Here is a 15629-nt window from a genome sequence, read left to right as displayed (position 1 = left end):
CAAAACTCACAAGTCAAAGACATCAATTTTCTGATTGTTCTCTCAATAAAGATGGCATCTTTACCACCCCTCGCACCCTTCCCCAAATCATCATGGCGACAACACCTCTCTTCTAGCGAGTGGAATTCACTTCTTCAAGCCTGGACGTCAATCTGCCGTGCCCTGGTCGCACTCCCCGAAAAGGACCTCAAGACATCATTGTCTCGTGATGACTCTACCCCAACGTTTCTCTCCTCTTTTGCAGAAGAAACGGCCGAGTCAGGCTTCACAGTCCTAGAATCTTACTCAACGACACTACCTAAAGCTGTCTTCCAACTCACTTCACGAGTTTATTCTGTGTCTCCGCCTACGCAGCTCTTCGACTATGAATTCTTGGCAAATATTGCAAGAATATTCCCCCAGAAAGCTACGGCACCTCTTATTACACAACTATTTCAGCAGCGTACTGCTGTGACAGAGGCGAGCCTTACTGGGTTAAAGAAACAACTTATCCCCCAGCTGGAGGCTGGTATCAAGGGAGATTTGAAGATAGTTGAGGCTCACTTGATACGACTAAACTACCTTTTGCATGCTTCACCAGATGCCTGCACCTTATTTCTTGCGGGATCCGATTTCCTCGACGCCCTTATTGTGTGCTTTCGAGTCATGAACCCACCTCTACGGAAGGTGATATTGACAACCACCTATCTATGTCTTATCGGGCTTATAGATGTTGAGCCAGCCAAGTGGTCTATGCTGAGCGATCAACTCTATGCTCTCAAGGAAGCGGCTGATGCTCACAAGGCCGGGCCTCTCAATGCCAACGACTCTCTTGTTCCTGAACTCATCACCAACACTCCACTACTAAAGATTCTACTGAGAAGGGCGGAAGATTCTGGAGCAGCAACAGATAACTTCAAGAAACGACTCACAGCACTCGAGGCCTACAGAAAGGGTGCAATGATTCGTCCCAAACGACTGGTGCGACGAAAAGTCGACAAAGGAAAAGGAAAGGAGACACAGCAAGAAGCTGATGCTGACATGCACGTTCACCGGATGAGTCAGATCACGCAGGTGCAGGATCTATTTCCTGACCTTGGATCTGGCTTTGTATCCAAATGTCTTGATGAATACGGGGAGAATGTGGAACATGTCGTTGCGAATCTGCTAAGTGAGACCTTACCGCCTCACTTGTCCAACGCGGACCGCAGCGAACCCTTGTATGATGCATCTTGCCGTTTTGATTCCCAGCTAACCATGACTAGGTCTTCGCATCCCCAAAATAGACACACAGATCTTGCACCACGACCTACTCCACCCAAAGTTCCTACACGGCATAATGTGTTTGACGACGATGATTTCGACCGGCTCGCAATGGATGTATCCAAGATCTCCTTTGGAAAGAAACCCAGCAAAAGCGCCGACGAAATGCTCAAAGACAAAGAAAACGCACCGAACAAATCGGCCATCCTCTCTGCCCTGGCAGCATTCGATTCTGATGATGACGAACGTGACGATACTTACGATGCTGATGATGTGGGAGGCACCGTTGATGCATCCAACCAGGAAGCTGATGCGGCGAGCGACGGTAACGAAGAAGCACTATTCCGCGCCTACCAGATGGACTCTAAGCTATTCGATCGAGATGCCGCGACAAGACGTGGCAGTCCACGATCCAAACTCAGACAAGATACTGGCATGACCGACGAAGCGATCGAGGGATGGGCTCTCATACTTGTGAGAAACCCCCAGCAGAAGCGGCGACTGGAAGCAAAGTATGCATTTAGTGGACAACAGGCGCAAATAGATCGCACTTCTTGGCGAGCATCACCAGCTGGATCAGGGGAAGAAGGAAGTGATCCTGATGGTGGCCCATCCAGGGGTGGTAGGGGTGGTGGCCGCGGCCGAGGTCGAGGGCGTGGTCGCGGTAGAGGAGGCAATATCGCAGGGCCTACTGGTGAGAAGGAAACGGAATCGGCCAGGAAGAATAAAGAGGCAAATAAGGGGTCTCGGGCAAATCACAACCGCCGTGATGCTCGAGCTAAGAAGATGGCGCGAGGGGGCTTCGCGGGATAGTCTCAGCCATCCGCTCTCAGCCTCTTCCACCTTTCTGGCCCCGTGTCTACGGCAAAACTGGATGTTCTCTTTCGAGTTCGAGTAGAGCTCCCAGCCTTTGGCCCCCACAAATCCTCGAGATCCAATTCTGTGGCATAGGGGCTCCTCATGTCAGCGATCATAGGAGTGCCGGGATAACCACTCGGCCCTGCTGGCGAGACGATGTCGTTGAAAGAAGCACCTGCCTCTTCTATTCCCGGATAGCGATGATAATCCCTTGGTGTAGCTAGCTCTGAAACTGCCTCGATCGAGGTGAGATCCTGGTCGCCGTCACCTATGCCCATTATCATACTTTGAAGCGACATTCGTGAACTTCTTCTACTGCTATTGAGGTATGCTCGTAGATCAAAGCATTGACGGCACGATGGATGTAAAGGAAAACAATTTGCTTCATCCCGATGCTGCGGAAGCCTAGGACGTGACTCCTGCCCGCATTTTTCCTGAATGTCGTCGAAGATGTCTGCGATGGGAGTGAAGTAGGTGACACGCTGTCCAGGTCCCCAATAGTTATTGCGACCCCATATTTGTCCGATGAGGCTGTGAGTATTGGCGTCCACGACACCTGCGCCACTATCGCCGTTGACACCAATGCCGCCGCGAATCCAGGCATCCTCATCATCCTGCGGCCACGGCTCCTCGATAAACCATTCTCTAGTAGCTTTAAGGGTTTGATTCTCATCCCCCGAAACATACGCAGGGACCTCGCAGATTTGCCCTCGTTGGTATCCAGATGTTCGACCACTGGACAGAACGTCAGCGCCTGGCGTGATAGCAGTTGTGGTAGTCACGATAGGGTCTTGGGTCGGTGGAAGAGTCTCCGAAGGGAACCGCCGGAGAATGTTTGCCTGTGAAGTGCGAGAACCTATAAGAGCCCAGTCTGTTACAACAAGGGGCTTGTCCATATCACAATCGCCCCAATAGGGATCGTGTGAGATTCTTGTTGTCTTGAGGTTGAGTCCTGATGTCACCTCAAGTCTGCCGAGCCTGAAACTTGTCTCTTGCGCCATGGCATCGTGCCCCTCCTCCACACACCGCTTGCGATCTTGAGAGGAAGGATGCTCGACCTGCACTTCTTGCGCAAGTTGTTGGTATGCCTCCAAGAAAGGATGGAAGTTACCCAGCCAGTAACTCCCACCACCAACAGTTATACAAGGACCGAGTGTAGCCGTACTATCGTCAAATGCGCCGTTCCCTGTAACGCCGATACTATCGCCCATACAAGGATCACGGAAGAAATAAGGGTTCCGGGCAGAACAGATATCGTCTTTGTGGTCTTTGCTTAGGCCGCGAGCCCAGGTCACGGTTCTGTTTATTTCTCCTTGGGCAAACACGAAAGTGACAAGTGTTGAAAAGTTAGCTGGAATCAGGTCTTGGACGTGGCTCACGATTAGAACCTTGCGAGCCCGAGAGATTTTATTTGGAGCCATGATACAAATTCTTTTCATCTGTGGCGATTTACCTCGAGTGACAGTCACAACGTGGCGGGGTCCGACCCAAAGAGGTAGGTACTGTGACAAGAAAGGGAGTATGGCATGTTCGAAGACTAGCGGGAAACTCGTTGTCTCTATACGCCGTGATGCTCGTCCCCGAACAAGGTCTGTAGGGCTCTCTGCACTTCGTGGCGTACCTTTGTACCGTCAACTTGCCGCCGTTCACACGAGCTGATGACTTGAAGAGTGTGCGACGTAATAACATGCCAGAGAGAAGATATTTAAGACACTCACCTGCACTTTTTCTGGCTCGCTTCTCAACAACACTGCGGAGTCGATCCAGGCAGTGACGTTTTGATTGAGACAAGCCTAAAGCCATTTCTGCCTCAGGATCGCAACTCTTTCGTTTCCGCGACGTAATAGTTCCAATAGGTGTTTTGCTTGAAGGCGACCTGTCGTCTTTCTTCGTGTTGTCGGCAGCTTTCATTGGAAGTTCCCACTCTTTTGCATCATCTTTCCCATCCTCGGGATGAGCCATAGAAATATGGGACTGAAGTATCCGAATGCTTTGGAATGATGTTTCTGTACAGCCAGGGGATGGGCAAATGACGAGATGCTGGACTTTGACGTGGTGGATGAGACCGTCCCTGGTAGAGAAACTAGGTTGATCGCAGCCAGCCCAGTTGCATATATGGGTGTGAGAAGATTTAACATGAGATTTGAGTTCTTTATCAGAAGAAAAAGCCAGCTGGCACTGAGGACCCAGACAAACAAAAGAAGGCGTCGGATTATCAATGCTTTTAGTTCGCCCGCTGCGACTCCAAGGACTGGGGCCTCTGGAACGACCTCGACCGTTCCGGACGGTCAATGTATCGCCAGTATCAGTTGAAGAAGAAGAAAACATGGAACCTGTAGAAGAGAAAGTGTCTGCACTTATACTAGATATGGTACTCATTTCTCGATTGTCAGGCCCCTCGGCGTAGTTGAGATAGGAGTCCAGGTCTAATTTAAGAGGGGATGCAGAGCGATAGTAGTCGCCTGTGAATTCAGACTGCATTAACTGCATTGGGTGAGTTTCAAAGCCAAAAGACAGGACATCAAACGAAGCCGTGGTCTTTGGTGTCGGCATCGGCATCGGCATCGGCGAGAATGCTGTAACCGGAGGCATGGATACTGCTGGAAGAGTTCCGTGCCGGACTGTGGGGCCGAGATCGTTGGACTGGACATGAACGGCCCCGCGGCGGTCTTTCCGTTTGAAATGATCCATTATTGACTAAAAGTGCACGAGAGTGAGATTTGCTAGGTGGCTTCGTCAAGGCAACAATTGAGGGGGCAGACATGAAGAGGAGATAGAGGGGGGTTATTTAAAAAGAAAATGGGATTGGGGCCGGGTCTTTCTTCTTTGGTCACAAGTCAGAAGGCGGCTGCCTTGCAGATGAGATACTGGCGGCCTCTGCAGGTGTAGGCGAACCATTACCCCGGGAAGGAACCTCCCTTCCATCCTTCGTCTTACAGCCCGCAGGGGTATCAAATGTTAGCGCATTACAAGTTCTGGCCAGAGGACTCTTGATTGGCTAATATATATACCTATATATCAGGCTATTTTTCTATACTAAAGGAGGTATTGATCTTCAACTTCTGAGCAGTTTAACGTCTTCATCTGAGCTAGGCTGCAGGCTATATATATAGAGGGTAGGTGGCAATGTGGCAAAATGAAGTCTCGCGCTAACATTTGATACCCCTGCGGGCTGTACAAGTTGCTACTGCCAAGGTGGGGGGAGGATTGCATGTGCAGGCATGGCAGTAGCGGCATGGCACCTTCCGCGAATCAGCCTTGTCACCACCATTTATTTATAGGTACAGATAATCATAAAAAAAGCCATCCGGCTTGCAGTGATTAGTAACTGTAACAGATAATCAACAAACTCTTCAGAGATTGGGTTGCAATTACTTCCAAGATTCAAGTACGTATTCTTACATCCAGTACTCTTCAGCTCAACCAGCATTGATTGACAATGAGAATCGTTAAAAAAATCAGTAGGCATGTTTATTGAAGTGCACGACTTCAGCATAAATGGGTTTGCTCATTCCAATGAGGTCTTACAATCATTATCCTATTAAACAAGTATATCTATATATCTGCAACCCTTACAGTTCCCTTGGTGCCTTCTCAACTCCTTGTTCCATGCATATCCGCTTAAACTCCTTTACAAACCCTGATGCAATCCTTCTACTACATCACTGAGCATTCTTAGCCCGTAAAACTTGGCAACCCTCTTCATAACTCCCAGTTTCTTGCTCACGTCCTGGCGTGATACTACCTCCTTCCACTCTCCACTGCAAGTACAGTGTTCCATAAAGTCGTTCATTCTCAAAGCGCCGCAACGCACGCACTTGAGGTCCTGGGTTGTCCATTCAACGACCCAACTCTCTACTATGCCCAGCAATCGTTCTTCGATAGCGACACGGTCGAACTCAGTCCCGCAGAAGCCACAACACCATGCGGCACCCTCACCAAACAGATCCTCATCTCTGCACAGATCCAGGTCTCGCATCATAGTACAGCTGTCACAAGATACCTGGGAAAGTCGCAGACTCTCTGATGGATTGGCAAATGTGCCCTCCTTCGAGAACTCGCGGATTTCGAACAGAGCCAAAAGTTCCTTTCGAAGGAGACGAGCCTCCAAAGTGATGTTCTTATCAAGGGAGAGTACTTGCATGAGTGATTTGACAAGCTCGAGGATAGGGTTACTTAGGTTGAGATGAGAGCCGGGAAGGCTAGGGAATGTGTAGTCGCCAGCCAGCTCAGGGTGAAGTTGCTCGCGTTTCTGCCTGTTGAGAAGACCGATGATATCCTTCTTCAGAGGCTTCTCGAATGCCTTGCCCAGGATGATTTGACCTTCATGTTCTTCCAAGCCCCTACTTGGCAACTGCGTCGGACGAGGTGTGGCATCAGGATCGCCATGGTGAGGTCTCTTGAGCTGGTGCATAAGTTGAATAAACTCAATGACCCAGTCTTGGAAGGTTGACTGGAGTTGGGCTGGCAAGAAAGTGGCCATCTGCCAGTGCATAATTGTCTCAAGGGTCTGCTCCTCAGCCTCCACAACCTCTTGACAAGCTTTTCCTCCATAATTGAACTCGTCGTACCAAACAAGATAGTCCCAGTATTCTTTAATCTCCAAATCGATGAAGTGGAAAAGCGGCTTGCTCTTGATGGACTTGATGATATACTGGCTGTACGCATATGCATTGCCAACTTCGGCCTTGGTAGTTTGAAGAATGAGGCGATTGGCGTTCGCAAAAACGACCTGAGACCCCACTCGGCGGAAATCAGCCATGAGCTGCTGGAAGGCTTTGCGAGACATCATCTGCACATAGTAGTGCAGGGCTCGGTCATACATGAAGGAGTCGGGATTCTCAACCCAACGAACAAGATGCTGCACCAAAACATCAGCCATGGTACTTCCGCGGCAAGCTTCAGTCCACCAAGCCTTGACCATCTCACGAAGCACAAGCACGCCAGCATTGGCGAAAGCATTCTCGGAAGCAAGCGTCTCAGAATCATCAGCAGCAGGGTTGAATGAGACTGAGTCAGCGCCTTCCAGCTCGTTGATGAGGGATGAGGTCAAAATTGTATTGATAGCCAGGTTTCGGACATCAAGATCGATACAGACTGATGAGAAAGTCCCGGGGTTGTTGATGTTTGGCATCTTGACGGTATCGAGAGGACCGAGAAGATCGTCCTTTTCATAACCAGCATGATCTGGACGAGCGCCTGGGGACCACCAAAGCACGACACCATTAGCCTGAAGGCGACGTGCGTAAGCAATGTCGATCAGGAAACGAGGATCGTCACGTTCTAGGTTGCATAGAGGAACATCACCATAACGAGCCAAGGCTGTGAGGTGCAGAATCCACGATCCAAGACCAAGGTAATGTCCGACGAGGCGTTTGGCGATAACAGACTGCCAGCCTAGGGGCGGCAACGAGCTGTCTGCGATATCATATTTGAGAGGGAGAACTGGGAATTCGCCCAAGATTGGGATGTCGTGAATAAGAAGCTGTCGCTGAGAGGATTGGATGACCATCATTTGTGGTCTCGGCTCGTCCTTACGCATCTTCTTTACGACATCACTAATTTCGAGATGAGCTTTACGTCGAGTAGTCACTTGCGTGATCTTGATGTGCAGCTTTTCTTGATAAGTGAAGCAGTCCTGCCAGTTCGTACCAGCTGCTTCGGCATGTCGTCGAGCGAGCATCTCAGAGTACATTCTAGTAATGTTGGGGAGATCCTGTCCAGTGTCTTTATTCCTCTGTAGGATGACAACGTGGGCTTGGTCGTTGGTAGTAGAAAAGATACCAAAGATTTGACGTTCGCCTGCTGTGATGTGCGAGATATAGATATAAGCCAATGGGGAGGTGTCGAGATAAGTTCGTGATTTGGCTGGCCGCTTTAGACCTGCTAGGTCGAAACCTTGCTCGAGACCCTTTCCGAGAACAGCATGCTGCGATGCGTCAATGGTACATTGGTTTCCAAGACGCAAAACGGCACGAATGTTTAGTGGAACTTGCTTCTCGTAAACTCCTTCTACACTAGGGTGGTTGAAAAGCAGGGAGAACTTCTCACTTTCGTTGAAGTAAATATCCTCAGATACAGTCAACTTGAAGAGATGACTGGAAGGGTGGCCATTGGGCAAAGTGTAGTTGACTTGCTCGACTTCGCAGCCATCGACCTCAACATCAGGCAGATCCTTACTCTTAAGGTTGAGGAATACTTGGCGAGGAACGTTGACCTTAAGTGTGTGAATCTTGGCATCGATTAAGACATATGCCATGACAATGCCAGGGGTTTCAGTTGTTTTGAGATGCAAGACCTGCCAGTTGCTCATGTAGGTAGTGTGCGCCTGTTTCATGAACGTCTGTTGGAGGTTGTTCACTGCTCCACCTCTTCTGTCACCGAATAACTGTCGTCGACGAATTCTGGCCTGTTTTTGGATTTTCCACTTCTGTTTCTGATACATCAAGAACTCTTCGTAGTTCTCCGAAGCACTTGGCATAACTTGGGGAAGTGCAGACATAGGATCAGGGTTCTCCACAGGCTCTGGAGACTTCCGTTTTTGAACAGTAGCGGTCTGAGAGGATGCTATGATCGCCCCAACTTGTTTGGGCTTTAAAAGCTTACTGCCAAAATCCTCTACATCTTCCATTCCAGAGCCGTTGATGTTAGTGATGTCCCCGAGTGGGCTCTTCTTGAAAATATCAGTGAGCTTCTTCTGTTTGAGCTTGTCATCCTTGATGTTGATTCTCCTCTGAAGCCAGTCGGGATGCGGCACTCGAGGGACAGGGTTGCGGACTTTCTGGAGGGCTGCGGGAATGGTGATCAGTTTCTGAATAACAGAGCCTAATCGCTCTAGGTAATAGTCCCAGTCGAGGAGTGCACGAGGATCAGTATCAGTAGGCTCCTCCTTCAACCATTTCTTCAGATACGTTCGCTTGACTGACTCCTCCGCGGAGAAGATGGCAACGGGGATAGCTCGTTCTGTGACAGGTGCGTTCTTGGGCCGAGCGCAGATAATGAATTTACAGTTTAATCCCTTGTCTTTGACCATCTGTTCGCCAAGGAAGTCTGCAAGACGCTTGGCGGTGGTGATGCTGGTGGATTTTTGGTTGCCGTACTCCTCCAGGGTCTTGGACATGCTTCGGTTCTCGGAAATAAGCTCCATCAGCTCTTCGTCTGCCAGTGTTGTACCCTTGCTGTGCAGCACATCCAACCAGCGGTTGGCGACCTTTGCAACAGCTCCATAACAGTCAGCCAGTGTTTCTCCTTCGAGGAAAAACTTGAAAATCTGCTGCTGGAAGATCTTGATGAGCTTCAGTTCACCACGACGCTTCACCTCGAACCCCTTCAGCTCAGCCAGACTACCATCGTCGTTGAAAACAGCGTATCGCTTCTTCAAATTCTTGTCCTCCTCCTTTGACGTTGGTAGAACCATGGCCTTGTAGGGGCCGTCGACTTCGAAGAAAATAGAGTTGTCGCTGTGTGTCTCATACTTGAGAGTCTTCTGGTCAACAAGCGTCTGATATTGATGATTCGTAAACTTGGCGTGAACAAGATGGTTAAGCATGACACAGGGGTATGAAATGTTGAGCTTCTTCCCGCCCTTGAGCTTGAACGAGAAATTCTCGGGAAAGGTTGCTGGAAGCATACACCAAATACCATCAGTATCTAGTTCCAGAGGTCGTCCAAGCCGTTCAACAAGTTGTCGAGCCATTTGAATGATGTGGGCACCTGTCAGACAAGTAACGCCAGCCATATCGAGTGAGTACCAACGAGATCCCTTTCTCATGACGTATCCATAGAAAGAGTTCAGAATAACCTTGTGGGCCAGTTGTAGTGAATCGTACAGAATAATCATCTTCTTTGCGGCATCAACCTCGCTTTGAGGTGCACCAGAGGACTGCAAAGTCGATGTCTTTCCCTTCCACACCTTTGCCTTACCCTTGTAGTCGTATCGACGATCACGGAAGTCTCGTACAGTGTTGATATAGAAGGGGTTCTCTCGTTGACAAATGATTGCTTCTCGGACAATGGTTGTTGAGTCGTGGATCTTATGGTAGACCTTTTGTGAATACAGTTGAAGACGTTTTCGCACAAGAGCGGCTTGTTCGTCTGCACTCAGGTCCTGGAACGGTCGCATGGGAGAGCTGGGGAATTTTCCAGGAAACTTCTCGTTCTCGAGAGCATGCCGAATCATGTTGTACTCATCTCGCTTTGCAGGGATATACTCACCTCTCCAAGCCCACGGCATTCGCCTGTCACAAGTTTTACCAGGTCGGTTGAAATCGCAAGCGGCGCAGTCAGACTCCTGAATCATGGAATCGGGTTGCAGTCGGTTCGTTGTCATGATGTTGGGGTACATGGAGGCGACGTCAAGATGGTAGATCAAGGGCTTTTCGTGACGATTGGGCGTTTCCTTGAGCTTGTTGAGTCTTTCGACAATCTGGGCTTTGACTTCGTCGTAGTTCTCCACATCCTCGAATTTCTTCTGCTCTTCCACAGTAATCACGAACTTCAAAGCGGCGTCGAGATCGGTTAGAAGCTCGTCAATAGCTCCAGGGTCGACAGCGAAGTCCACCGGGATATCAGCTCGGAACACTCCTGCTTCAATACTTTCGACATGACCACCAACGTAGGTTTCCGAATCGAGAAGATGCCCCTCCCAGAAGGCTTCTTTCGGTGTGATATATTTGTTCGGAAGCACAATTTCTCTTTGATAAGCTTGCACCATGAGCAGCATTTCGCAGAGGGTACCCGTTCCCTTTCTCAACACTTCATCACCGCTCAGCGGCAGAATCGTGCAGAGAGAGAAGATGAAGGGGTGAACATATTTCATATAAAGATAGTACGTTGCAACGGCATCTGACACGGAGTACTCAGCGAGTGTTTGGGGTCGTTCAGTCGCATACGGCGTCATCAGTTCAGGATCGAGTTCGTCTGGGTCGTATCCGAGCTTTGCAACGGTAACAGCTTTCAAACCACGAGAACCTTGGGGAAGATAAGAATCTCGGTTAACCCAATGGAAACAGTCCATGTGCACACTATAGGCACACTTGTACTGGTCCTCGCTGTCCTTCTTCCAGCCAATCTCTTGGTACATATCGATTCCATTGATACTAGCTCGTGCTTCCACAAAGGGCCAATCGAAAAAGTCACCGTTGTAAGTAGCGATGACCGTTGGCCGGGCCTCCTTAATGTGGAGGAAGAATCTCTCAATTAAAGACTTTTCATCGGGCTCATTGAAAATCATGAAGGGACCTGGATACTCTGGCTTAGGGGTGTAGTCGAAATCGCCAATGTCCTCTGAGAGGATTTGACGATTCGTAATTAAGAATCCCTGGCCGTCGATCATGTACGAGATCATGATGATCTGATCAGAGGCAGCATCGGGGAATTTAAGGGGCTGCTTCGATGTTTCAATATCGTACGCCATTACCACGGGGTCCGCCGGCAGTGATCTCTCTTCGTTGGGGTAGATCTTTGTGACGCCGTGTTTGGCTTCTACAAAGTACCATTTACCGGCTCGTATATCTGTTTGTCTTGGTAAGCAGGTGCACAGCAAGAGCGAAGCAACGATAAAGGTGTGTAAAGAAGCAATAATCAGGGCAATGGTGAATAGTGGTCTCATGGCCTTAAAAAGGCTCTGAAGTAGCAAATACTTGGTTGCAAACATCATGTAAAGCTTGTAGGAAGGAACTGCAGAACAGAAAAAGACTTACCCAAATCTATCATTACTCGTACATGGTATGGCACATCATACTCTCTAATATCGACAATAAAGTCGCTGGCATCGGAAAGTGCGCTGTTCATGTTTCTATCGTCGTCTCGTGAGTCGTCAAAAAGGTCAAAATTACCGTTCCCGTGCCTGTGTCTTGTTAGCGTGTCCCTGCCAGGTCCTGAGAAGTTACTCACGTTGCAACTTCGGCATAAGCATCCATGGCATTCATGTTCTTCTTATTTTTTTCCGCAATAGGCATGATGTCCCTCCTCGCAGCCATAAGGTCGTTGACATTGGCGAACTTGAGTTCGAGGAATGTCCTTCGATAGCCTAGCAAGTGATTGGGCATGTTGAGATCATCCTTCTCAACCCGTCGGATCGACTTGACTACACCATCTCCAGGAACCCTCTTGGCCCACTCCTCAACCTCGGGCTCACGTCCCTTTTTAACAGCGATCAAGAAGTAAGGCTCGAATTCTACTGTCGCTTTGAAGGTAGAGCCGTCCTCTTCGATGAAGTAACAGTCAACAGCGGCTCTGCCCCCAGGCATTCGTTCGTCCTCGATCGCCGTGGGTTGGATATTGACCAGCCATCCTTCTCTTTTCTTTCCGCTCTCATAGCGTGCAAAGCCCATGTTCTCGTCGATGCTGTGCGCCAACCGTGTCCGCTCCCACTTCTCGTCTGCCGATGTGGCTTCGTTCCTGGACGAGGCCGCGAACGTGCGTGTACGGTTACCATGGTAGGCAACCTTTCCTCCCCTTCGGAAGCCCTTTTGAGGGCGACGAAGACTTGTGTTAGGCATTGAGAGTGTCCTGGTGGGGAGTCTCCCCTAAAGGAGGGTGGTTTGACGGGACCGTTGACGACGCGAAGGAGTGAACAATGGGCATAAGAGAAAGAGATTAGAAGACAAAAGGTAAAGAACAAGTCGGATATTAAATAGTCGAGAGAGGGAAAGAAAAAAAATGTGATTTGAAAAGTCAACAATGAGCGGAGCGTATCTGTGGGAACAAGTAAATGAAGGACGTCCCTGGACGGTAGGTAAAGCCTTGACCGAGATTGGTTTGTACATAAATTGGAAGCGTGAGACGCGCTGAAACGCGCCCTCGCGACGCGATGACTCCACTTTAGTTTAATGGACAAATTCGACAGAGCAACGACTCGTGCACAGACCAATTAGTCTGATCAAGCCTTGCTTGTCGAGCGTCATCGGTCCATCCAATCAATCAATCGTACGTGCTTGTTGAAGAAAGTCGACTTTTAGCAAGGTCTAACCTATTGTCAACCTTGATGTCACCAATTGAGTCGCAAATATAGCCCGGAATGGCTTCAAATCCACAGGAAGGGCAACCCCAGCCCGGCGACAAGACTCTGCATGTCTGGTCAAAACCCATAGAGGAAAACGGAGCTGCCACGACCAACGGCGAAAATGGTGCGACATCGACGAATACTCGACCGACTATTTCTGAGGCCGTGTCTATGATCAAGAAGGACGACTTTGCCAATGTTGCGAATACCCCGTGCGCTCGCCAAGGCTTCATCACGGGAATTGCATCTGGTGCTGGCATTGGAGGATTGAGGTTCGTTGTTAAAGGTCAGTTGGTTACAAAAAAACTTGTAGCAACGGACATGGTCTAAAATAGGTGTAGGAAACGCTGGTAGTGCTGCAAACTGGGCCGTTGGAGTCTTTGTGCTTGGAAGCATGGCATCGTACGAATGGTGCCAATACCTGCGCCGCGAGGAACGTCGCCAGATGAAACGACATATCGAAGTGGTATCAGAGAATAGGAGGGACCAGGCAAGGAAGATACAGGAGGCAAGACGGCAGCACGATAAGTTGGAGGCTGAAAAGAAGGCGACGGCGAAACCATGGTACAAGGTCTGGTGACCATCAAACTGAGCTGCCGTGTACTATTTGTGTGTAAGAGTATATCTTGTGCATTGGGTATAGCTACGAAACGTAGGTAAAATAACAAGTGTAAAAATCAAATATCTCCCTGACAAAAAGGAGAAAGTGCAGGGCTTCTTGGATGAGTTTGCTTCCAAATTGCACCAACCAAATGATCTCTTGAAGAGTAACGTATAAAAGGGGCATGGCATGGCGAGGCCTTTGATGCATTCCCCAGCAATTGTTAGGCTTCGCCCAATGCTAAACCATCAAAAAGGGTTTAAAAGTGTGTGTTGACCATCGAGATACCACCTCCCATCAGATAAAATTGCAAACGCCTGCGTAACCGTAAAAAATGTCTATAACCGTCCCTAGCGTCCAACCAACCCATGCTACCAAGCCCAAATAAGCACCCAAATGATGTCGTTATCCTGTAGTGATGGCAATGTTGGAAGCATCTGTGTCTGTAAATCTGACCTTTCTCGGCGGTGACTGATCCTCCGATTTGAGCTTGACTCCTGAGCCGCAACCTCTACGTTGGCTGCGTTGAGCTCGTGCATCACTTTCTTCTCGTTTACGATATTCAGCCATTTGCTGCTTCCGCTTCTTGGCGCGGGCTTGGGCAAGAGCGGGGGTAGGTTTGAAGCCAATTCCGTTGATTCCAACACCATCGTCGTCCTCATCTTCGGGGTCGTAGATGGTGATTTCGTCTTCGTGCCACGTCAGTGCGGCCCTGACGGGATCAACAATTTGGACCTCGTCCTCATCAGAGTCGTCAAGGGGGCGCCGTGATGGTCGTTTTATGCGAAGTGGCGGTGATGCTGTTCTCTTCTTGACTCTTGACTTGGATTCGGATAGCCTGTTTATGGAAGGATATGCATGTTGCAGGCTGCCGGCCGTTTGCTTTTGTAGGTGTTGCTGCTGTGGTTGCCGTGCTTGTACATGAACGCAGCTTTCTATACTCGGCAGTGGTTCATCGGGAGCCAACACAAAGTTTCCATCGAGGTCGACAACTTGTTGCACAGTCGGGTGTGGATTGGTCTCGGCCTCTCTCATGATTTCATCCGACTTCTGACGCTTCCTCATCGACTCGTCCATGAGATTATCGGTGTCTTCACTGCTGACGGCTGCTGCCCCGCCCCCACTTTCCAGTGCGAGCCCACGGAACTTGTGGGTGACCCATGACCGCGGGCTGTTGCTGCCATCCTCAGTCTGTGTAGTAGCAGAAGCAGAGGGAAAGGCAAACGATAGGGGATCAAGCTGGAAAGTGAATTGTGTATATGATGCCCAAGATTCTTCTCCTCGCTTGCGTTTTGCCGTATTAGTTGTTTGGGGTGACGCGGTTGTCATGGTTCATTGTTTGTGTTGATGAGCCTCAGTTTGATGGATGTAGTGAGTGAGATACTTTGGATGGGTCCGCTGAGTTGATGGGACTGGACTGAGTCTATTGGCTTTTGGTCTTGCCGGTCGCAGTTGAGTTGCGCAAGACCACCTGCTATCACTTGGTAACTCAACTTAGGCAAGTACCAAATTACTAAGGTACTGCAGGGTAGATCAAAAAGGGAGGCGTAAGGGAGAATTCAAGTACAATTCGTTTGAGGGTCGGATTCTTGTAGGTACTAAGATTAGGACATTAGAGGTACCTACCTAGGTATCACGGATGGAGTTACTGGCTCCTGCGTGGCAGGTACCAAGAAACAATTGTGAGTACTAAGTTAAAACCTCGTGATTCACATGGGAATTCAGCGTTGCATCGAATGCTGAGGTCACGTTGGATTCATACCTAATGAGCATCGGATCGTAGATCTGCCGCTAGTCACTATTTTAGATACAACATCATACCAATACGGTAATAAAAGGCAAAAATATAGTTCAATATCTCAATAGTGTATGAGTATCTATCTTGGTACTCAGTCGGAAAATATGTGAAGGATATTCTCTTTG

The 15629-nt window shown here is 49.1% G+C and overlaps 5 protein-coding genes across 5 annotated transcripts; 2 read left to right on the top strand and 3 right to left on the bottom strand.

Annotated features, from left to right (window-relative positions):
- Nucleotides 1–51: 51 nt before the first annotated feature.
- On the top strand, nucleotides 52–2055 carry FPOAC1_009037 (uncharacterized protein; the record flags this gene model as incomplete). The annotated part of the gene is made up of 1 exon (XM_044853468.1): nucleotides 52–2055. One exon carries the CDS (start codon nucleotides 52–54, stop codon nucleotides 2053–2055), a length of 2004 nt encoding a protein of 667 aa, XP_044706138.1.
- Nucleotides 2056–2057: 2 nt separating this feature from the next.
- Nucleotides 2058–4062, bottom strand: FPOAC1_009036 (uncharacterized protein; the record flags this gene model as incomplete). The annotated part of the gene is made up of 2 exons (XM_044853467.1): nucleotides 2058–3451; nucleotides 3819–4062. The coding sequence occupies 2 exons, from the start codon at nucleotides 4060–4062 to the stop codon at nucleotides 2058–2060; spliced, it is 1638 nt and encodes a 545-aa protein (XP_044706137.1).
- A 1700-nt stretch (nucleotides 4063–5762) lies between these two features.
- On the bottom strand, nucleotides 5763–12602 carry POL2 (DNA polymerase epsilon catalytic subunit; the record flags this gene model as incomplete). The annotated part of the gene is made up of 4 exons (XM_044853466.1): nucleotides 5763–5861; nucleotides 5915–11613; nucleotides 11802–11947; nucleotides 11995–12602. 4 exons carry the CDS (start codon nucleotides 12600–12602, stop codon nucleotides 5763–5765), a joined length of 6552 nt encoding a protein of 2183 aa, XP_044706136.1.
- Nucleotides 12603–13120: 518 nt separating this feature from the next.
- On the top strand, nucleotides 13121–13685 carry FPOAC1_009034 (uncharacterized protein; the record flags this gene model as incomplete). The annotated part of the gene is made up of 2 exons (XM_044853465.1): nucleotides 13121–13391; nucleotides 13447–13685. The coding sequence occupies 2 exons, from the start codon at nucleotides 13121–13123 to the stop codon at nucleotides 13683–13685; spliced, it is 510 nt and encodes a 169-aa protein (XP_044706135.1).
- Nucleotides 13686–14111: 426 nt separating this feature from the next.
- On the bottom strand, nucleotides 14112–15035 carry FPOAC1_009033 (uncharacterized protein; the record flags this gene model as incomplete). The annotated part of the gene is made up of 1 exon (XM_044853464.1): nucleotides 14112–15035. One exon carries the CDS (start codon nucleotides 15033–15035, stop codon nucleotides 14112–14114), a length of 924 nt encoding a protein of 307 aa, XP_044706134.1.
- Nucleotides 15036–15629: the final 594 nt, after the last annotated feature.

The sequence above is a fragment of the Fusarium poae genome, chromosome 3, assembly GCF_019609905.1.
Source record: "Fusarium poae strain DAOMC 252244 chromosome 3, whole genome shotgun sequence".
Taxonomy (NCBI): domain Eukaryota; kingdom Fungi; phylum Ascomycota; class Sordariomycetes; order Hypocreales; family Nectriaceae; genus Fusarium; species Fusarium poae.
Note: the sequence above shows the minus strand (reverse complement) of the source record. Positions and strands in the feature narration are given on the sequence as shown.